Below are 22533 nucleotides of genomic sequence, written 5' to 3'. Positions count from 1 at the left end.
GGCTTGGAAATAGGAAAATTTTCACTGCTTTCAGGTGTTTTTAATTCGAGGAAGATGACAAGGCACAAACTCCGGCCGGAAAACTTTTACACAGGGCAATAGATTCACATCAGTGAAAGGAATAAAGGGAATGTGATCCAATAGAAACTCATCTTNTTTGGGCCACTATCACAGACTTCTCCTCAGACCTCCTGAAGCCTAAATGTGTGTTGCTGAGATGAGAAGTCTAATTGTTGTTTATACTCTCACCTTTACACTAAAGTCTAATTACAGCTGGGAATATGTTAATATCGCATACTTGCAGTGAGGCTAGGTTAGGGTAGAGGGGTAGCGGAAAAACTTTTACACCAAGGTAGCCGATAAGTGCCATTTTGATGCCGTATACCTCTAATAAATATTAGAATCAACCAGCGTGGTTGATAAAGTTGAGTATATTGTGGAGGCCTAGCGATGTATACTCATACGGTCCTAGTAAAGCATTCCTACTCTATATTAAAGCTGGATATTTGCAAAGAAGGTTGGTTCAATCCCAATTCCAGTGCAATTCTGGCTAGGGTAGTAAAAAGTCTTTCGTAAGGCAAATGAAAGACAGATGGCAAGATAGTTCCCAAGAATTTGGTTATTCTAGCACAAAAGTCTTAGAAAAAATCTCTCTCATTCCCCACGCTACTATCACTTTATTACAAACTTATTTTTTTTCTTTGTGGAATATGTATATATTTCTTATTTTTTAGTGCAGTTTTGTTGAAATTTTTAGATTTTATTGTTTATTTTATTTATTTTTTCTTTTTTTAAATTTAATTTTTTTTATTAAATTTTATTTAAATGTTTCGATTTCGTTTATTTTATTTATTTTTTCCTTTTTGTTTTAATTTGTTTATCTTTTGTTTATTTAATTTTCTTTTAATTTTGTAGATTTTATTGTTTTGCAAAGATAAATAAATTTTGATATTTCATTTAAATTTTACGATCTTATTTTAATACCACATATTTACAAGTTTTAACAATGTAATTTTTTGTTATTTAATTTTAGTTATTTTCTATATAAAAATATAAATTATTCTTTAACAAATACTGAACAAATTAAAGTTTCAGACTTTGTGCAATATTAAAAAAAAAAAATCCAAAAACTTCGCAAAAACTTCGAGTTTTTTAATTAGCTTCCTTAGAACGCTTTTAAGTATGTAGTTTTATAGCCCACTCAATAGATAAAGTGCAAGTTTCAAGTAGCTGGGGCTTCCCATTGATAGCAAAATCGATTACAATGTCGATAAAAGTATCGATAAAAAAATCGATAAATAATCGATAACAAAATCGATTACTAAAATCGATGAGGAAATCGATATAATTGATAACAATATCGACAACAAAACCGATAAAAATGTCGATTATTATACCGATAAATCCCGAGAATCCCGAAAATCTCTAAAATCCCAAAATAGTTCCCAGATTAAGTATCTGTGTCTCTATCTATATCCTTTTCTCTATAATTACCTTTATTTTAATCTTTATTCCTCTTTTTTTCTTTATATTTATCTTTGTTTTTACTTTTATGTTTATCATTTTCTTTATCTACATATTCCCCTTCACCTAAGCCCATATATAAGTAAAGTGCTTAAATTTACCTTGGTCTTCATTTTTGCCTGTATCTTTACGTATCTTAGTCTTTATTTTTATTTTTACCTTTGCCTTTATCCTCCTCTTTATCTACATATGTACGTGCTCACCTTAACTTTCATTCTTGTATTGGTATTTTTCAAAGTGTTATTCTTTAAGCTTTTATTAGCTAGTTTTTGTTAAATTAATAACATACATTTAAGAAGCACTTGTTTCCGTCCCAACCATTTCCGTTGCACCATTTCCGTTGAATTTGCCAATTTACTCCCAACCAACCAACCAACCGCCGCTAAAGAAGTTTCACTTCAAAAACATTTTTTGTTGGGAATTGCCTTGAAAAAATACTTTAGACTCAGAGGTATACGGTACATTTTTTTTCTGGTACGGTTTAAGTTCTACATACATGCATAGGTATATTTATATTGCGTTGGTACTAAACGGAAATTGCCTTCTGTTGCCGGTTGTGAAATGTTGCAGTCACTTCCGTGTAACAAACGTACAATATTGTCTGTGGTATACATGCATACATGCATACATAGTATTAACTACATACAGCCCCATTTCGCGTTTGCTACTTTTCACATTTGATGTTCTGAACAAAAAAAAATTTTTATTCTGCAGCCTTCTGTTTGTACCTCTGTGCATCTTACGTACGGCTTTAAGTATTAAAGTTGAACCTCCGTTTGAGCTACTACAAGGCTAAAATAATTTGAAGTATTGTACTAAACTAAAATGTTTACTTTAAGCAAAAATTTCGAATTCACAACCTTGCTCAAATTCATCTATTCACACACACACATGCACATATCTATTTCTACGTATTTTAAGATGCCTAGGGCTTACTATTTGAAATTTAAGAAAAAAAACTTGTAGGCGGTTGGATAAATATTTGTTTATGTTATTGATAAAATTCCAAATCAACACACAAATATGCATACATACATACACTTATTGATAAAATTCCAAATCAACACACAAATATGCATACATACATACATACATACATACTATACATTTGCCGATAAGACATCCCATTTGTTTGTGTTGCTTCTTAAATTATAGTGTCAAAGACAGACGTTAGTTGGTTCGATTTTGTTATTGCTGCTTTAGTCGAAACTTCATTGCACGTTTTCCCTTTAAAGCTTAGCAATTAAAGTTTATTTTCCATTTGGGATTTGCAGCAGAGATTGAACATTTTGCGAGTTGTTTGCAAATGTATTTTATATCCTGTTGTCAGTGAAATTACAAGACAGCTGGAAAATTGGCAAAAATTTTGCAATGCATTTTCTGACAATAAAACAAATAAAGCTGCTTACTTTCGCATTAAGGCAATGAAATGAAATTTTGTTTGGATGGTGTTGTGAATCTTTCTCTACTTACAGGTAGAAGGAAATATATGAAAGAAGTAGGATGTGAGACATGTTTACCAGTAATAGGTTAGCTTTGGTTAGTTAGCATAGACCCTTAGGCTAGAAATCAACATGGGAGGTGTGACGGTAGCCACAGATGTTGATGTAGGAGGATGAGATGTTAGTCTCAGTTATCTTTTCTTCAGCGGTTAGTGAAGTCCGTCCGGGTTCCACTTGTTAGTAACAAAAAGCAGACGGCGAAGTACTTGGTCTTTGTATTAGACACCAAATTGAGCTGGAAAACAAATATAGCTTAATATACACGGCCAGTATTAGATCAATCTCTGCAATTAGACTTGAAAAGTCAGGCTTAAAGTGGTCGAAGCAATACTAGCATATTTACTTTTAAAACTAATGGTTCAACTACCCACCGACGTAAAATCGGAGACCGTGTCAACTTACACTATCCATCTTAAGGGATTTCGTGACTGTCATAGATCAGACTCTGACGAAAATGGTGTACCGATCACGACAGAAGAAATTGTAGTTGTGGGAATGGAATGGAAGTCCTTTCCCTTATCTCCAGCTATAAATATATATTGGGAAAGAGGCAAAACTCGAAATCGGTGAGTTTGTTGCCACGTTTATGACCATAAGATTCTGATGTCTAACAGCCTTGTTATATATCTTGAACGATTGCAACGTAACGTAAATATAAAGCAAAACAAAGACGGCCGATAGAGTAATAAAATCACAGGCAGATACGTTTTCGCCTACAGACGATTCGTTCGCGCAGCCTATCGTTCGAGATACATAATAAGGCAGTGAGGCCTACATGCGGGAAAGGCGGTTTCCACTTGCGGATGGCCACAGAAGGAGCTAGCTGTTCCGCTTTACATAAGTGACGCCACCTGGTCTTATGCTGGCCAGAGTGCATGTTGCCAAGTATTCTAGTAAGCTATTCTACTAACAATGAGGATTTAATGTACGGCGTGACATCTTCCTCGCAGTCCAGGTCGAAGGCATGTGCGTTACGAAATAGGCCATTGTTGGGATGGTTACCAAAATGGCATCCTTAGAGAACATGCTTTGAAAGCAACGTAATCTCTTGTGCTCTTAGGATACAAATTTCATCGTGGAAGTGATGTTTTAAGGTCATGAAGTGATTGAGCTCGGAGGTGCTAGAAGAGTTCTACCCCGTATATCGCTGGTAACAGCCGTCCATACTGGCATAGCTTATTTCATACTCGAGCAGGCAACCGTCTTACAAGACGCGAGCAAGGATGTTTTCTCTATCCGTACTATAAGCGCTACCGACTTTTGCTTTGAGGTCTTTTTCCCGCACGAAGCTTACTTAAAGTGTCAGAACTTTGTGAGAAAAATTCAGGAATTTTGGAGTTGATTGACTATCTAAATCGGCACTGTGGACCTATCAAGTTCAGATTTCTACTTATTTTCTTAGTCATGTGATGAAGATTATGGCAGAGTGTTTTGCAGTACATATTTCTGAAATATCTGCAGTATATGAGGGTGTTATTGGTACTCAGGCTCTTGCACGTTATGGGATTCTACCACCTTCAGGCGTGACACCGGATACACCTCGATTAAACTGTCGATCGCCATTTTGTAAAGCTTCACCAGCAGCATTTGTGCACGAGGGCGGTGGCGCTCAAGGCCTTATCATTTGCAGCGCTACTTTTGCCAAAGTGGCATGAACCATCCTCCATTCATGCCTGAGAATCCTGGCTTCATAGTTATCAATGACGCTTTTAACACTCCGGTCCTGGCTATTTACGCAGACGATCGAATCAAAGCTCCCTATGTTTTGGCCCTTCTTTGTGTCAAGGTTGGGGTTTCCTCCACCGAACCCTGCCGCTTGTATTCGGCCGAGATCCAAGGCGCAATTGCGGGTCATCGAGCTCACCCTGGGCCTACCCAAAGTAAGCTCACCAGACACTATTCGCTGAGTCAAGAGCCTGCTGCAGGTGGACACAAGATGCTCCCTGCATGCCGTACAGCTGTCCAGATTACTACAACGTCCGTGAGTGCATCTGCAGTCTGCCTACGTTGAAGGTCATGACGTGATAAGCTTGGTTGTGCCATAGCTTAAGTTGTTGGGAATGCTACGGCTCCTTACGGCCTTTGCCCATGCTGGCAGGGATTTTGGTCAAAAAAGCAGCCTAGATTATGGGATTAAGGATGGGTCGCCGCAAAAATTGACCGTTAGGATGTTTCCAGCCCCACCAAAGGGAGTCCACTTTTATGAAGGTGTCCTAACCACGACGTAATTGAAAACCTACAAGTCGAGATTTCATGATGACACACCCTAATGACTAAAAAAATAGTAAGCTCAAAATAAGGAAAAATTATGAAAACAAAACAAGCAAAAAACAAATCAAAAAGTCATAGAACTCGCAAGCTTATAAACAATAATACTCAGCTGATTGCCAGCGCAACGATAAAAAATGCAATTTCTCAAAAAATTACCCGTGACCTTAATGAAGCGCACCAATTGCCGCTCACACACCGCTAACATCGAAGTACAAGGACACGTATATGAAAAAGAAGAAATCGCACCTAAATACGTCAAATTGTTGCCACCATCTCGATATGGTGGCGAATATTTGGTCACATTACTCACCGGCTCCTCAATAATCGGTAATCAGGGTGCAAATTTCATTCGCCATCTGTTCGAGGTAGCCAAAGTGCCAGTGGTTTTCGAGAAAATTACAATAGGTCCCGATGACACTGCCTATCCCAAGGAGTACATGCAATCAGTGCGACGCAATCGTCATGCAATTCATGTCGATCTGCAGCACGATCCCGACCAGAAACACAAACAACTGCTGCTCAATATTGACCTGGATCTATATGTAGGTATAATACATGTAAATTCAATTGAAGGCTATAGATGCAGACATCCCAACGTGGACATAACGGTAATAATGGAGAACAATGCTGGCAACTTTTCGAAATTAGAATATGCCCCAGTGCCTGGTATGGTGGAAACATTGAAGATAATGCAGAAAAAATACATAGAACGCTACTTTAATTTCGTTTATCATTATGCCATAGAAAATAACCACAAAAAGGTCACTTTCGGCCACCAAGAGGATGAGTTTCCGCTCGGCGATGGAATGTATAACAGAGTTGCTTTGACAATGTACGAACAACTCAAGCCAAAGTTTGAATTACAGCTAAAACCGATACAAGAATTGGTGCGTAATATAGTGATGAAACCAAATGACTTCGACATCATTTGTACCACTGATCGATATGGTACTTTCGTCGCATCGATTGCCAGTGCAGTTTGCGGAGGTGCCAGTTTATTTAGCGCAACTGAGCGTGGCGATCATCATGCCGTGTTTAAGCCGCTGCAAACGCGTCTATCCGTCACCGATGCAATGACTCTCAGTCCATATGGAATAGTGCGTTCTTGCGTTGATTTGTTGCATTATCTGGGCGAGTCAGATTGTGCCAATGTTCTCTACAACGAATTGATGCAAACAATGACCTGCCGCGATATAAAAACGAGAGAATTTGGTGGTACTGATTCGGGAGAATATGTTATATGTGATATTGTCAATCGCTTGAAGTGTCGAACATATTGATGTGTCGGATTTTTTGACTTGATCTCTCTTGTAGTTTAGAGATTCTAGCTATTACCGACAATAAATAATATGATTATAATACTTTAATATATATACTTTAGAGTAATTTTTAATACCCAGAGTTCCCAAATTTTTCGCTTAAATTAAATTTTCTGGGTTATAACCCAGGATTAGGTTAGTTTGAGCGGCAACAAAAAAAACTCTTGAGAATGTTCCCAAGAGGAACAGAATGAGAACGAAAGTATCGAAAACGTTTTCAAGTTGGATCGAATAAGAATAAAACTCGGAAACTTTCTGCCAGAGCACAAAATGAGAATACAAGTTTTGAGAACTTATCGTAAGGAATGAGAGGGGCCTGTTGGGATGAAAAATCATTTAATTGCCATGATTGTTGATTATAAGCCAGAGGAAGGATAGATCATTTCAACTTACAATTCATCATTAGGATGAACTGTCCATTTATATGGAATAATTTTCCATTTTCTGTCCAAGAAAAGTTCGAGTCTTAATTCTTTCGTTGTTTTTATTTGCATAATTTCTTTCAGTTTGTCTTTCATGAATTTTAATATTCAAATATTTCAAACTAATGGAGCACTAAATTTTCGTCTCGCTTCGATTCTTCGTCAATAGTTCAGAGAAGACTTGTTCCTGTTTCGTTCTCCGTTGGAAAGTTCCTGAGACTTCAGTTCCCAAATGGTTCTTCGAGAGAAAGTTCGTTATACTCTTGTTCCCGCTTTGTTCTTTGCCTGAACGTTCCAGAGACTTTTGCTCCCATTTTATTCTCTTAGAAATGTTCCCGAAAGTATTCTTCGCATTTTGCTCTCTTTGGGAAGGTTCCACTTGGTTTTGTTCTTTTATAATTCCCGTTGAGAATGTTCTCGACAGTTTTGTTCTGACTTTCGTTCTTGTGAAAATATTGCCGAATATTTTGTTCTCATTTCGGTTTAGGAGGTTTCTGAAAAAATTTTAAATAGAAAAAAATTCCGAAAAGTATTCACTAGTTTTAATTTTATTAACCTAATAGTACAATGTACCCAAACATAAGCTAGTAAAAAGTCTGCAAATATGCAGGTATGTATGCATATAGAAATGAAAGCCAATGCCACTACTTTCTACATACATACTTTGCACCATTATGCAGCAATTCTAAAATACTATCTCTATCAATTGCAAGTGAATATAGCCATTTTGTAGTTCAGCATTGGCATTTATGTCATTCAATTCAAGCTACGACACTCGATTATTTCATTGCGACTAGTAGTATTGCGTGATAGTGGCCTTAACGACTTGCAATAAATGTCAGAAACATTGAGAGTGCAAATATTCAGCCAGTGAAATATAACCCACAAAGCAAAATAAATAGATATAGAATAGACGCCCCGTCTACGGAGCCTATTATATTCGTACTTGATGCACTTAACAGCTTGACTATTTTTCATGCCATTTTAAAAACCGACCAGGTTTTGTCCGATTTTACAAATTTTAAAGGTGGTACTTAAGGAGGCCAAGCACAATGTGTACATCAAATTTGATCGAGATCGGTTAAGTAGTTTTTGAGATACGCGTACGTATATCATACAAGTAGTTTGAAAAATAAACTCCGAATTTGCGCTCCTTTACATGGCAGCTGTAGTAGACATCGCAAGGCCCCAGACATTGTTTGCCTTGCCCCGTCCAACGCATTTCTTGGATGGCGGTGATGTCAGCTTTTGTCCTTACGAGGACATCAACCAGTCGGGCAGAGGCACCTTCCCCATTAAGGGTCCGGACATTCCAGATGCATGCCCTCAAATCGTAGTCCTTTAAACGTTTGCCGTGGTCGTCATCATAAGGGGGGGTCTCATCCGAGGCTTTGCCTTGCTTCGGATGTATTTGACATGACCTTTTTTGTGTGCGCCGTGTAATTGACTTCTTAAATCTGGGCTTAGTTTTTAAACTTGATATACTCGTAGTAATTTTTTCTATTAAATTTACAAGCTTATCTTTCTCCGCTCTTTGAATGATATGAACACTTCGGCCAATTGGTTCATTGGGAGACATATTGAGATTGTTTAAAAATGCTATCGCAGTTGTTGACATGGTTTTCCTCTTCACCGTTAGGCGTAGCCACGCACATACATAAATATGAGCTTATATATCTGTTGGCTTTTATATGTCATTGATTGAGTGCCACTTGAAGATGCTTTCTTTTCAGTTATTGCTAAAGGTGCTTATGTTGAAATATAAATGGACTGGTAAATGCATAAGTATTACCCAAGGCGATATATGTATGTATTATTATTACGTCCGGTAAACTCGCTCTGCGATCTAAAAAGATCAAATGTGTTTAACCCTAATTGTAGTCACCGCAATCTTAGGCTATTTAAGAAATTAAGCATATTGTAGGGTGCCGTGTTCCAAATTTTGGATGGAGAAGATAATCGTCTCCCAAGGTGTATCAGTCTAGTTAGGGGTCATTCAAATGGTACCTTACGTCACAGAGTCAGGTAGTTAGTAAGAGCTGCAAGACCCTCCGGCTAAGTTCGAAGAGCGGTTCGGAGTTTCTAATGGAAGCAGTTATGAATTTCTTCAAATACTTCATTCCCCTGGACAGCAATGTGATAATCTTCCCAGCTCCTGAGTAGTTCTGCAGTGTATCCCTTAGATGTGCCACAGAAAGGTTCGGAAGCATGCAAACGCATTTGAGTTGCACAGTCAGCCCTTTTGTTGTCTTCAAACACTTCATGTCCAGGCACCCACCTCTGCGTCACTCTATTCTGAGCTCACAGGGGGTATAAAGGAGTTTTAAAACTATCCACAAGCCTTGATGTTGTTCTAGATGAGACTAAGGTCTTTAATGCTGCCTGAGTATTCGACGTAATATTTATTCTGGTCCTATTTATCCTTCTACGATGACATTATAGAACACAGGTTTCGATTGGGAAGACTTGCGACTAGAATATGGTTGGGTATGGGTCCACTGGTAGACTTTTCTGGAATTTTGGTCCAAGTACGCCTGCTCCAGCACTCCTGTCGTCCATCTTTGATCCTTCGGTGTACCCTTTATCTTGGGACCTTTTATCTATCAGAGATATTATTGCTTCTCAGCAGTCCCGTTCAGGAATTCTGACTTGTTAGGGCTTGTGAAACGATAATTTCGGAAGCATGATATCTGTGAGCATGACAGCGGGATCATTCAGGAATGGCGTGAAGACCTCCAAGTGACTCCCCGAAGATCTCCACTTTTAATGCTGATTACATTGGGCAGCTACAGGTCGCTCCAGCAGGAAGGCATCGGGTTTTACGACCGTATTCAACGACCAATACGTTAGTGTGAAGGATATTGCCCAAGTTTTACCGTGAAGTCTCTGGCAGGCGGGAAATGCCCTTCTATCCTTGTTGTTAGCATTCGCCAACTTTATATCATAGTGAAAACATATTATTTCACTATGCTTTAGATACCTCGCCTCTTCTGAGAACTGATTTTTTTGTCCCGGCCAAGTCAAGTTGACTAGAGAAAATAGCGTCCTCATGCCAGCCAACAACGTAGATGACTAGTTCCACAGTATAACTTGGTCATCTTCATACCATTTGCCTTGAATCTATTGCCATTTAGCTGCACATACTGCAATTGAATGCCATTCCTTATTTGTCTAAAATCTAAAAGGAAGGAAATATTTCTTGGCTCATTGCAATTCAACTACCAACTAAAGTATCCGATAGGCGATAAGTTCCTTAATTTTATCCTACTTAAATCCACTTTTAAATTTATCTACTCACCTGCCTACACTTCTCCATGCTTTCTGAACAAAAATGCTTTCTAATTGCTGTACTCAATCTTTGCAGCACCTTGCATTTACTTATTTGCACACATCCCATTAGCCTGAAATGTCAACAGCTCTGTCGATTCGCTTGGTCAGTCGTCGTTTGCAGAGAGTTGACAAAACGAAAAAACTTGGGGCTAAAATGATAAGTGACTTTTAAAAGGGCAGATATGCAGGCTGCACTTGAATAATTTCATTTTAATTTGAAAGCAATTTGAAATAAAATGGAGTTGGGAGTTGAAGGACGCCTAAGGAGTGCTAAGTAGATGTTGGAAATGCAGCTGTTGCAATGAACTTTGTGCAAAGTTGTCAATTTCTAATGAGGCACAGCCAGTTGATGCTGAATGCAGATGATAGTTTTCATTTTTGCTAGAAAACTTGACAAAATGGTGAAAGTTTGAGTCTGTCCTTAATCTGTGTGGATGAATGAACAAATAATTTTTGGCATATATGTTTCAGTTTGGAGCAACAGCATAAAGGCAATGAAAAATTAAAATGCTAAAAAGGCAGGTAAAAGGAAATAATATATATGTATGAATGCGTCTGTCTTCTTTTCTCTTCTTATTTGGCAATGCAACCGTTGCTCGGTATAGGCCAAGTGCAAAGGAATTCAATTATTGTCCATCTCTTTCGTAAAGTTGCGAAAGTAGTTCAGCCCGAGTGCAAACAATTGCTGCTGCGGTAGCTCCACTTGTTCACCCGCGGCTGCCGAGTCGAAGAATATTTTCGCTGGAGCTTCATCATTCATAGGGCCGATATATTTAAGCTATCGCAATCGTTGTATTTGTTCAAGTATAATTATATCAATGCCATTGGAAAGTACGTAGAGTGCATCATTTCATCTTCTTCGGAGCCCGTTTCTCTCGTGAAAGAGATCTTGCGGAGAATATTTCTCTTGATACATTCTCATCTTTTTTTTTTTAAATGTATGTACCTAAAAGGATAGACGTGATGAGAGATTTGTAAAGCGCTGATAAGGTCCTTCGCTGTCACGATTTTATAACTGCCAACAATGACGTTCCTCCCACTATGCGCAGGCTCTTTCTGTGTTGGCAAGACGTACTTTCTGTCGTATATGCAATGCTAAGAAGGTTTATCCTGGGGTAATTGGCGCTAACAGTGGAATCTGTTTTCTTGCGATTCCAATCTTAATCTTAGTTTTATTCATCCGACTAAATTTAGTTTAAAGATTGGTTCGTACTCTCTACTAGCTCTCGGCCTTCTAGGCCGCATTATTGCTGTCCCACCTCGTTGAGTGGAGCTATCCACATTCGCTTAATCCCTATATATGGCATTTTTGTTTATCAAACTTGCCGCTGGTGATGCCATTTCAAGGTTTTAAGAAATGTTCCTTTCATATCCTTAATTTGCTGGATGTTTTGCTCAAAAGCGGTATAAAAACCGCATTTTATTTTTAAAACAAGCAAATACCCGGTGTGCTTCTCTGCCACTAAAAAGTTCTTTTTGTGCTGTTTAATACCTGTATTACTAAATTTTATTTTTTATTTTATCAATTTAATTTAATAAAAATTTTGAAAAATATTTTCTGCAGTAACCTTCCCTAAACCTCTTCAGTTTGATATCCATACTGCGGTACTTAATTTATCTTAAGGTTCCGAAACGATTTATTACGACATATTATTTAAGGGGGTTGCCACCTGTTCAAAGAGTAAAAATCCGTTAAATGAACAAGATAAACGAAATATTTTAAAGAGAGAGTATCAAACAGAAATTTCTTAAGAAAGCTGTACCTACTTTGAAAATATTTTTGACGAGAATTGTCACTAGCTTAAAAATTTAAAATAATTTTAATTGATAAGTTAATTGAAATCGGACTGTGATTAAATATAATAACACAACAATGTAGGTTCCAAACGAAAGCGGTTCATGAAGAGTTTAATATGAAAATATCATTTAAGGGAGTTGCCACCTGTTCAAAAAGATAAATTCCGTTTTATTAACAAGTTAAACGAAATATTTTAATATCGGTATTAAACATAGGGTTACGAGCTTGGGAATTTAGAATCAATTTATTTGACAAGTAAAATGAAATCCTACTATTATTATTAAAATGAAAGCTTGCGAGTGAATGTGAGTATATTCGATGCTCTTTCTTTGGAAAAAATTGGGACCTGGATTAACATATAGCGTACCTGCTTAAGAAATTAAATTTTATTTTAAATTATAAATTGAACAAAACTAAAAAATATGGATGCCAGACGAATGAGATTTAGGTTAAATTTATTACCAAAGCATTTTTGGGAGGATTGCCACCAATTTTTACGTATGTATAGCAATGGAATGAGGCCTACGAAAACTTTATTTCGAAAATATTTTGCAAATGATTACGTTTAAAATTCAAAACCTATGTTTTATAAATTAAATGAAGCATTATAAGCCAAACAGGTAGGAGAAAGCTTTGTGTTTGTTTTCAAATAGGGTTGCCATGTGATTTGAAAAGTCAATTTAAATTAAATCAATATGTTAAATCAAATATCGTTAAATGATGTCAAGTCAAACGAAATATATTTAAGTAAGCTTTATTTCGAAAATATTTTTAAAATGGGTTGCCACCTGTTTGAAAGTATAATTAAATTTAATCAGTTAGATACTTTAATGAAATATAATATGGATGTTAAACGAAAGATGTTTGAACTTTATTACGAAAAAAAAATTTTGAACAGGGTGTCACCTGTTAAAAAAAATTATATTCAGTTGAAGTGATTATTTGCAAAATGGAATATCATTCTTCATTAGAGCAAAGATTTTCCAATTTTCCTTAATTTCAATCTAGTTTTTCGGCTTAAGCTAAATGAAGTACATATGTATAACAATGAGACATAGGAACAATGAGTGTTGGTATACGACTTTATACAGACGCATTTTTTTTTAACGATTGCTACCTATTTATAAAATAATTTAAAAAATGTATATAGTATAAAAACGTCCAAATTAGTTGCAATATGACTCAATGACCATGTTCTGGAGCAATTTGTTTAAATAAAATTTAATATTTTCGGTGATATATATATGCATTTGAAATCATAACGTTAAACCGAACTTACGCAGGACGATTTCGGACGAAAGTTAAACCATGATAAGGCTGATAAAAAAAAAATAAATACTTTCGTGTAAAGAAATGGGTTTAAATGTACTGTTTTTACTCTTTTATTTAGTCCATTTTAAATTTTATGATTTTAAATATTTTTTTTATGCATTTGTTCTATTCTCACTCAATTATATTCTTTCTTTTTCCACTTTCCTGTAGCCGTGCTAAGTGCTGCTTCCTCTTGTTTGTACCTCAGTCACAAAATTGGCTGCTGTGACGCTCACAATTGGGATCATAAACGCCAAATCTAAATATGCAAACGTGCTGATATGTTTCGCCGGGGGTCAATATGACCGACGGAAAGTTATCCTATAAATATAAATATAAAGAAAAAATATAATTTCTCATTTCCAATTGCAACAGCACAGCGTGACTTACATGATTCACAGCATCCGGGAACCAATGCGTTTCCATGCAGAATGAGCCGTGCTTCTCGTAAAGGCTGTGTCCCTTGCCGATGATCATGGGTTGATTGGTTTTGGCCTTTTTACCACGTTTCTTCTTTAGTATTTGTCATTTAATTATGCCAATGTTAATTGGTTGATTAATGGATGGCACGTGAAGGTGGTTAGTAAATTAGTGGGAGTTGCAAGTGGGAGGCGGGTACCAATGACAAGTGATTTTATTAAAATACATACATACCTCCAAGTCGGGCATATTGTGCGCTGTATAGAAGTGCATACAAGGTTGATTGCTGGCAATTTCCATGCAGCGGCCGCTTGGCGGATGAAAGGCTCTAAAAAATGTTGAAATATTTTATTTTTTTTTTAAATATGTGGTGGGTGGTCAAATTCGTTTAATTAAGCATGTAAAGACTTTCTGCTATCTCCACTCGTTTTATACTCATTCTATGGCCAGTATTCATAGATGGATATTTTTGTGCTCCTATATAAGCAAACAGTCCCGATGCAAAGTTTTACCTTCCCGAACGGAACGGATTCAGTTTGCGAGAGAAAGAATGGAAGAATGTGTAAGTATATTTATTGCTCTATTACGCTAAAATGGCTCAGCGCATTCCAATTAAATCTAACACACAGATAGGTTAAAGCCTGGACTAATTTACAGAATATTCTTTGAAAGGAGTTGCCACCTTTTGCAGAAGTTAAAATCAATTGAATAATAAGTTAAAAGGCATATTACAAAAATGCAACAATGCAGATGTCAAACGAAAGTGGTTAAAAAAAAATTTTTTTAAACATTTGCTAAGAGGGTTGCAACCTGTCTTAAAAGTTAAAATAAATTTTTTTAACAACACATATGTATAAATAAAATATTTTTATAAAAAATGTTTAAAAAGCTGTAATTCGGAAATATTTTTCAGAGAATTGAAATTTTTTTAGACATACAAAAACAAAATTTTATCAACAAGTAACTTAAATAACATTAGTGTTCGTCCAGCTGTTGAAATTCAACCACTAAAATTAAGTGGAGTTGAGTTAAGTTAATGAGTTGAGGTGAGTTAAGCTGAGGTGAGGTGAATTGAAGTGAATTGATTTCAGATGAGGTGAGTTTAGATAAGATGAGGTGAGTTAGGGTGAGATGAGATGAAATAACATTAGTTGGGTTGGGTTGCAAGTGAGTTGAAGTGGGGTGAGGTGAAATGAAGTGAGTTGAGTTGAGTTGGAATGAAATGAGTTTAGTGGGACTGAGGTGAGGGGTGTTAAGGTGATTGAAGTCTGCTGTGGTGAGTTGAGGTGAAATGAGTTGAACAACTTAGCACCACAAAACATAACACAACGTAACACAACATACTATAGCAATATAAAATAAAACAAAATAACATACCATGGCATAACATAACATAACATAATGAAAAAATTCCATTCTTCACTTCCTCTTTCTCTTTATCTATCTTTATCGCTATGACTTTCTCTCGCTTTTTTATCTTTATTTTTAACTTTGTTTTTATTTTACTATTTATCTTTATCTTTATTTTTATATTTATCTTTTCCTTTACCTCTATCCTGATCTTTATCTTCATTATTTTCTTCATCTATATCATTATATTAAACATCTAAATTTACCTTCCTCGTTTTCTTAATCTTTAGGTTGCTTTGTCTTACTTACTTTGCTTGCTTCTCTATACATCCGGGTGTGTACTTGAGCACGTAATTGTGATCGTATCCCTTAGCAATATTCGCAATTTGCTTCAGACCAACACCAACATTTGTTAACTTTCGCAAGTCCAAAGGGTGATTATCTAAGCAAATAAATTTGCCATTCGGCACAGTTTCTTCGTCCATATCAGTGAGGCAGTCAGCCTTAATCTTAACAATATGTTCCACCATGCCTTGCTTGCCGGAATTCTAAGGAAAGGAAATTAAAAAAAGATGCTGTTTGTTCGTCCAATATACTTAAATAACTAATTATCTACTCACATGCCCTGCCAAATTGAAGTATGCATGATTAGTCATATTGACCGGTGTTGGCTTGTCGGCCGTTGCTTCCAAACAAAACCGCATACAATTATCATCGGTGAGCGTGTAGGTGGCAGTAGCAACCACTTCACCGGGGAATCCCTCATGGCCATCTGGTGAGATGAACTTGAAAACAACACCATCCGGACGCACCTGATCCACTTCCCAGATAACCTTGCTAAAGCCATGAAGGCCACCATGCAACATATGCTTGCCTAGGAAATTCTTTGTGACCTCATACTGTTTGCCATCGAGCGTGAAACTGCCATTACCGACGCGACTACAAACACGACCGACAGTGCAACCAATATAGGGGTTATTTTCAGTCAAGTAGCCTGTAAAGTAAGTAGAGTGGATGATGGATGTACATACATATATAACTAGCAGTCATTGTTGGATCAAAACTCACCTTCAATATTATCAAAGCCCAGCGCTATATCGTCCACCATGCCATGCGAGTCTGGCACTTTCAGTGATGTTATTGTTGCACCGAATGTTATCAACTAAGGGCGATTTGAAGGTTGTGCAACGTACACTAACAACTTAAAGAATGTATTGCAACTTACCTGCATGGACATGCTGCGATCATTGCTGATTGTGAAACGCCTAATTACCACCTCTTTGTTGGTGAGCGGATTAATTGTGCTACCGAATGTATCTTCCGTGACGCAAACCATTTTGTTACTAAATTAATTTCAACGTTTTTTTTTCACTTAAGCACGGCTACAGTTTATTTAATTTATTTGTTCATATACTCTTGTGTGTGTGTAAGTACATACATGTGTATATATCTGTTGTGTTTATTTTGGCAGCGATAACTATCGCCCTTTCGGCGAAAATTTTGCTAATATTGTCCGTAGATGAAAACTTGATTTTTATTTATTTTTTTTTTTTTTTTTTATAAATGTCGCCCGTTTGTCTAACTGATTTTTTACACAATACAAAAATTTTTCCACTGAATCAAAAATATGTATGTGCACAGTAGTTTATAGTTGAACTGCTAGAAGTACATTGCTTGCGCTTATCAATTCTTGTTTGCTTTTTGTTTCAACCGCAACGCGTCTTTAATTCACATTCAACGCCGCTGTGCACAGAGATGAGTAGCGATAACGTCAGCTGAGCGGGTAATCAACCATATTTGCCAGCACACACATAGCTTTTCAAGTGCCACTTGGTGAGTTATTGCTTTGAATGCTTGCATGCTTGTATGTACTCGTATGCACCTGTATTTATTATGCAATGCTTTCGTTCTCTAAATACACACATACCCGGTAGGAAATTGTAGCGACAAAGAAGTGATTTGATAAATGGAAGGCAAGAAAGTTCATCAAATTGTTGACTTTTAATATTTTGTGTAAGGATGTTTTCGGATTTATTTTTGCTTTATGTATTGAGACTTACTGGATTAATAGACACTCTATAATCCATGAAGGGGGCACAATAGATCTTAAGGTCGCAGTGCTTTATCCCCAACAATAATAATAATAATTGAGGAATTCATTGAAAAGCTAAGTTCAGTACTGTTGAATGTGAAGCTTCGAAAAAAATAAAGCTCAGAAAAGTCTCGAATAAAACACAAAATGTCTAGAAAAAACTTTCGTAAAACTAAAAAACAGTCTAAAAAAAATAGCAAAAAAAAAAAAATTCAAGATTATATCGAAAATTTTTGAAAAAAAAAATCTCGAAAGTTCAATAAGTAATTCTTTGTTGTTTACTGTTTAAAAAAGTAAACAGTTGGAGTTTTTTTTTGCTCAAAAATTATCATTACACATTTTTACTGGGGTTTCTTTAAAAACTACACAGCCAAATAAAGAGAGAAAGCAGTAATGGTAATATTAATCAAAAAGTTCTGCAAACTGTTGACTTTTAATATTTTTTTTTTTTTTTTTAATTTTTTTGCTGAGACATTCAGAAAAAAGGAAATTTGAGTAGTATTAAATTTGAAGATTCGATTAAAGAAAATTAAACCCAAAAAGTCTAGAACACACTCTAAACGTTACGTAAAAAATCTCATCAGACCCGAAAGAATGCCGAAACGTTCCGAAAACTTTCAAAGAATTCCGAAAAAATATTCCTTTAATTCACAAAGCATTTCCTTTTGAACAAAAAAATAAAAAATAAAATCGAAAACTCAAATTTTGAATCATTTTCTGTTTACATACATTTTTACTTTTCAAGTGCGAAAAATTAAAGTTTTAAAGTTAATGGAAGAAAATTCGAAAGACATTTTCGGAAACCCAGTCCCTATCATAATGGCTAAAAATAATCGAATATAATAAAAATAATAAGTATTAAAACCCAAAATGAGAATTATTTTTTATTGAAAAAATAAAAATCACAGAAGACGCATTGAAGTTGACTGAAAGAAATAAAAGTCCAAATTTAATGATAATTCGTGATCTGAAAAATAAAAATCAAAACATTATTACATATTTTGTATTGATCCGAAAATAAAAATCTTGATATTAAACGGTTATTTTCGGTTGCTGCATAAAAATGCCTTATTTTTAGGATGATCGCGCATTATTTTTAATAAGGCTAGAAATTTCCCTCATATCCTGCACTAGCCTTCAGATAGTCTAAAAGGTTTTAAGTTCCATTTATTCGTAACTCATAAATCCACTGGCAAAGATTTAGACAGTGGTGTGTCGTTGGCTTAAGGTAATCCGTTTTCAGCTAATTGCTCAGTTTTGTGAAATGACTTCAAATTTGATATACATATGTATATAGTTTAGTTGCCTCACTTTTGGGACGATTTTCCTGCCATTGCAGAATGAAGAGATATTACAGAGGAAAGTAGTAACTAAATTCTGTAATATTTTTTTCCTGTCAGGCCTTCACTAATTACGCTACACTTGCGATACGGTGAGTACATCAGCCGTTTGCGCGCGGAAACTTTTTAAACGCTCGTTCGCCTATTTTAATTTGCCAGAAACATTTGCTTTAGCCCCATTAATGTCATACAAATTTCAGCAAAAATTATTTATTCAAACACTTAAAGCCATAAAAACCTTTATTTATTAATGAATACTAAATTGTACAGTATTGTACAGATAAAAGTTACCACTATCTAGGTATTTCAGTATAAATTAATACATATGACAAAAAAAAGCCAAAACACCAATTTTTGATAGCTAATTATTTCAATCGTTGCCAATCCGAAATATGTATATCGAACTCAGCTGTCAAAGGAAGAGAGAACTGAACTGAAAAAATCAAACTAAAGAAAGAGCCGAAATGAAAGACAAGAATAAAAAAAATCAACGATTTAAGGTAAAAACGAGTTAAAAATATGCTCCGTAAACAGGGTGATTCGCAAAAGTAATTGGAGAGCGAACAACGTAGTTGGCAATGGTCGATGATCATATAAAAATTTATTAGTACCGTTCATATGTCCATGATCCAATGATCGCAACTAAATCAAATTAGTATAAGACGAAAATTGAGGTCCCATCTTTCCAATAAAAAAGAAAATGATTTAAGTAGTTCAAAGATATCCGGTTACTAGACACATAAGGGAATATACATATATATATATATATATTCCGATGAATTGAAAATCTTCCTATTTTTTTGGAGTCGGAGGAAAAAAACTAAAACGCTGCTCATCTTACAATTCATTTCCAGCAAGCCTCAACTGCAGTTTATGCCTATTGGTAAAGGCAGATTACAACTCGAAGGAGGTATTTACTTGTATTAGGTACAAGCAAGCGAAAGGATACCTCTTGTTAAAATAATTGCAACTTATCTGAGCCATAAACTGCAACTGGTATTTAACTCATTATCTTTACCAATAGTCACTTTGATGGATTTTTACTACCGCTTGAATATTCGTAATTTATAGAGATAACTGTACAGATGATGTAGTAACGCTCCGTGTGCGTAAAAATTTCCTTTATATGCTTTTCCTGCAGGGCATACTTTTCAATTATCTAATTGAGAATGCATACTTTCTCTCAATCAACATTGTGGGGGCAAGCTTATTCATATCTTAAATGTTGTTTCAACCATATTTATACCTACTATTTATACATACATATATATATATATAAATATAGATCTTCATTCCAATAATTTGTCATATCTCAGATAATTTTTTCTAGCACCCCCAGCAAGATATTGAGATTTTTTGGCCAAACTGAAAATGAATTTTTTTTGAGTATGCGTAATAGAATACGTCGATATCGAGTTAGGGATAATTTTTGAGTTAATCACGATGGAGCTTAAAGGTTTAACCGCAGCCTGGTAGACGCCATAATAGTTCTATAGTCGACATGGGTAGAGCAAGATAGATTTAGTAAGAATACTCCGCATCCATCTCTTAGCGCAATGGACAATATTTTAGTACTAAAGAGGTTAGTGCAATAGTTTCCCCCACTGCATTATGTTTGGGATCTTCGTGTTGAAATTTCTATTTTAGAACAAATCCTGAGCGTAAGCCCGCAAAGAAGAGGAAATTGAGGTTTTTTTTTTATCTGCGCCCAAACCGACAAAAGGTTGTAGTGTCAAATAAGAATAACATCAAGCTGTGAAGGGAAGTCTCTATAGGTAGGTATGCTGATCATTAGACAGCCATCGACTTTCAATTGAATGTGAAAGGGTAAGTACTAACTGTTCTTTCTGTGGTTTAAGCTCGAATAAAGAGAACATGATAGGCCTGAGATTCCTCCAGTTAAGGCATTTTCTTTTTTACCGAAAAATTTCGCATTTTTAATATCTTCTGCGAAAATAAGGACAGGGCAATGAAAAGTCAACAATTTTTGTAGAAATGAAAACGCCTTTAGTTTATGAAGTTTTACCGACTTCCCATGCTGTCGGTATGTACTTAATGAAATTAAAAAGGGGCCCTAAAATTATTTAAAGCCAATTATTATTATCGAAGTTCTGTTGTTGTGGGCATGATAGCATGCGGTCCTGCAGTTTATCTTCTTTTATTAGGTAGGCCTCATTCTAGACTGGTTTGAGGGTTCCGAAAGGAGCAAGGAATTATTTCCATACAAGAATTCTCTCTTGGAGCATTTTGGGAAGAGTGCACTCTAAAAAATCTGTTTAAAAATGCGACTATAAATCGAGTATATTTTTGTTTATTTTTAATATTTTTTGGTAAATTTACACGATGAATTTGTATTTTTCCCGTTTAGACATTTTCGTGTGTAAAACTGNTTCCATACAAGAATTCTCTCTTGGAGCATTTTGGGAAGAGTGCACTCTAAAAAATCTGTTTAAAAATGCGACTATAAATCGAGTATATTTTTGTTTATTTTTAATATTTTTTGGTAAATTTACACGATGAATTTGTATTTTTCCCGTTTAGACATTTTCGTGTGTAAAACTGCTTTTTGTTAGCGGCTTTACACAATTCTACGGGTGAAATCAAACAGCAGATGTGTATTTTGTAGCTTGTACATACTTTCGAAGTAAATTTATGCACACCACAGCAGCTATATTACATTCTAAAAAGTCCGAAATTAAAAAAAAACTATTCGGTGAATAATCGAGCATGTAATTTCGGGCGTAATAAGGTAGGAAATCTGTAACCTACCTTTTTGGCTAGGAAACTTATAAATTTTTTTTTTTTAGAGTGTAACTAGTATTACACTTGTATATTAATTTACAGTAAGCTGAACTAACCGCCATGAACAAAACTGCAAGGTGGTTGGTCGATTCTTCTTTTAGGGTGAATGCAATAGTTATCCTTTCTGATATGTAGTGTGGAGGTACGCATAAAGCCTTCGAATCTGACAACAAATGACAAAAGGTAGCCATGGATGGCACGTATTTAATGCAAGACCACAATAGCACGAAGGGAAAGCTGAATGACAGATTCACGGCTCTCAGTGCGGGTGTATAACGCTGTCGCTTTGCAAATTATGGTGAAAAATATGTACATAAGTAAATCGAACAGACTAATAGAAGGTTGGTCTACAGAGCGCACATGCATCACAACACAACTGGCCTAAATTCGATAGGAAAATATTTAGCCTACTCCTTCGACTGGAGCGACTACTGCTTCGACATGTAATCGGAATTATCACAGGCCTCTACTAGACGAGGACGATTTCAACAAAAAGGCGCTACGGTAGCTCAAATTAAGAGTGTAGACTCCAGATTAGTATCTATTACATTGCCATGCATTGGCAAAGGCTTGTCGACATTATCTATCACTTTGTTGCCTTCGTCAGTACAACGAATTGGTCTTACTTCAAGGGAAAGGAAGAATAAAGGCTGACTCCATTCTGGTGTCAAAATGGCCCCATGGCGGCCTAGGTGTATCTCCTGTCAACTATTGATGAGGGAAGCCCCGATAACCTAAACTAACCTAACCTAATATAACGTAAAGGATGCCAATTGAAATTAGTATACACTCATAATTTTTAGTTTTGCATTAGAAAACATCAGTTCGATATTTCTATTCCATTTTCCTACTTTTGCTGAATGCTCTGTTAACAATGCAACCTCACTGCTCCACAGGTGCTGTCCAAAATCACATTGATATTAACCTACATACAAACATTGGCATGGGTAAGTGTGTGTATGTATTTGCGTGCACATTTGCTAGCTGAGATTTATAATTATTTTCTGCAATCAGAGCACAAATACAAACAGTTGTTTTTAACTATTTATGTA

The 22533-nt window shown here is 35.8% G+C and overlaps 2 protein-coding genes across 3 annotated transcripts; one reads left to right on the top strand and one right to left on the bottom strand.

Moving 5' to 3' along the window:
- Nucleotides 1–5431: 5431 nt before the first annotated feature.
- On the top strand, nucleotides 5432–6577 carry LOC108374799 (isocitrate dehydrogenase [NAD] subunit 1, mitochondrial). Its single transcript, XM_017630824.1, has one exon. It carries the CDS (start codon nucleotides 5432–5434, stop codon nucleotides 6575–6577), a length of 1146 nt encoding a protein of 381 aa, XP_017486313.1.
- Nucleotides 6578–13564: 6987 nt separating this feature from the next.
- On the bottom strand, nucleotides 13565–16969 carry LOC108374798 (aldose 1-epimerase-like). Of its 2 annotated transcripts, XM_017630822.1 has the most exons (8): nucleotides 16842–16969; nucleotides 16473–16750; nucleotides 16316–16409; nucleotides 15868–16241; nucleotides 15557–15795; nucleotides 14132–14225; nucleotides 13868–13990; nucleotides 13565–13798 (listed from the first exon to the last, which is right to left on the bottom strand). In XM_017630822.1, exons 2-8 carry the CDS (start codon nucleotides 16581–16583, stop codon nucleotides 13682–13684), a joined length of 1152 nt encoding a protein of 383 aa, XP_017486311.1. In that variant the 5' UTR covers nucleotides 16584–16750; nucleotides 16842–16969; the 3' UTR covers nucleotides 13565–13681. The 2 variants fall into 2 exon arrangements, with proteins under 2 accessions (XP_017486311.1, XP_017486312.1); XM_017630823.1 differs by having other exon boundaries at nucleotides 13593–13798; nucleotides 13868–13972; nucleotides 16473–16967.
- Between the last annotated feature and the right edge of the window lie 5564 nt (nucleotides 16970–22533).

The sequence above is a fragment of the Rhagoletis zephyria genome, unplaced genomic scaffold, assembly GCF_001687245.7.
Source record: "Rhagoletis zephyria isolate East Lansing unplaced genomic scaffold, Rhagoletis_zephyria_1.1 Rzeph_scaffold_08143, whole genome shotgun sequence".
In the NCBI taxonomy this organism is placed as follows: domain Eukaryota; kingdom Metazoa; phylum Arthropoda; class Insecta; order Diptera; family Tephritidae; genus Rhagoletis; species Rhagoletis zephyria.
The sequence above is the reverse complement of the archived record's forward strand: the minus strand, read 5'-3'. Positions and strand labels throughout refer to the sequence as shown.

Bases quoted from the DNA above. Each gene is read 5' to 3' on its own strand.
- LOC108374799 (XM_017630824.1), top strand. From the start codon at position 5,432: ATGCAATTTCTCAAAAAATTACCCGTGACCTTAATGAAGCGCACCAAT.
- LOC108374798 (XM_017630822.1), bottom strand. From the start codon at position 16,583: ATGGTTTGCGTCACGGAAGATACATTCGGTAGCACAATTAATCCGCTC. The intron at 15,796-15,867 runs GTGAGTAGATAA...TCCTTTCCTTAG, and splicing joins ACTTCAATTTGGCAGGGCAT to AATTCCGGCAAGCAAGGCAT. The intron at 13,799-13,867 runs GTAAGTCACGCT...TTATATTTATAG, and splicing joins TCCCGGATGCTGTGAATCAT to GATAACTTTCCGTCGGTCAT.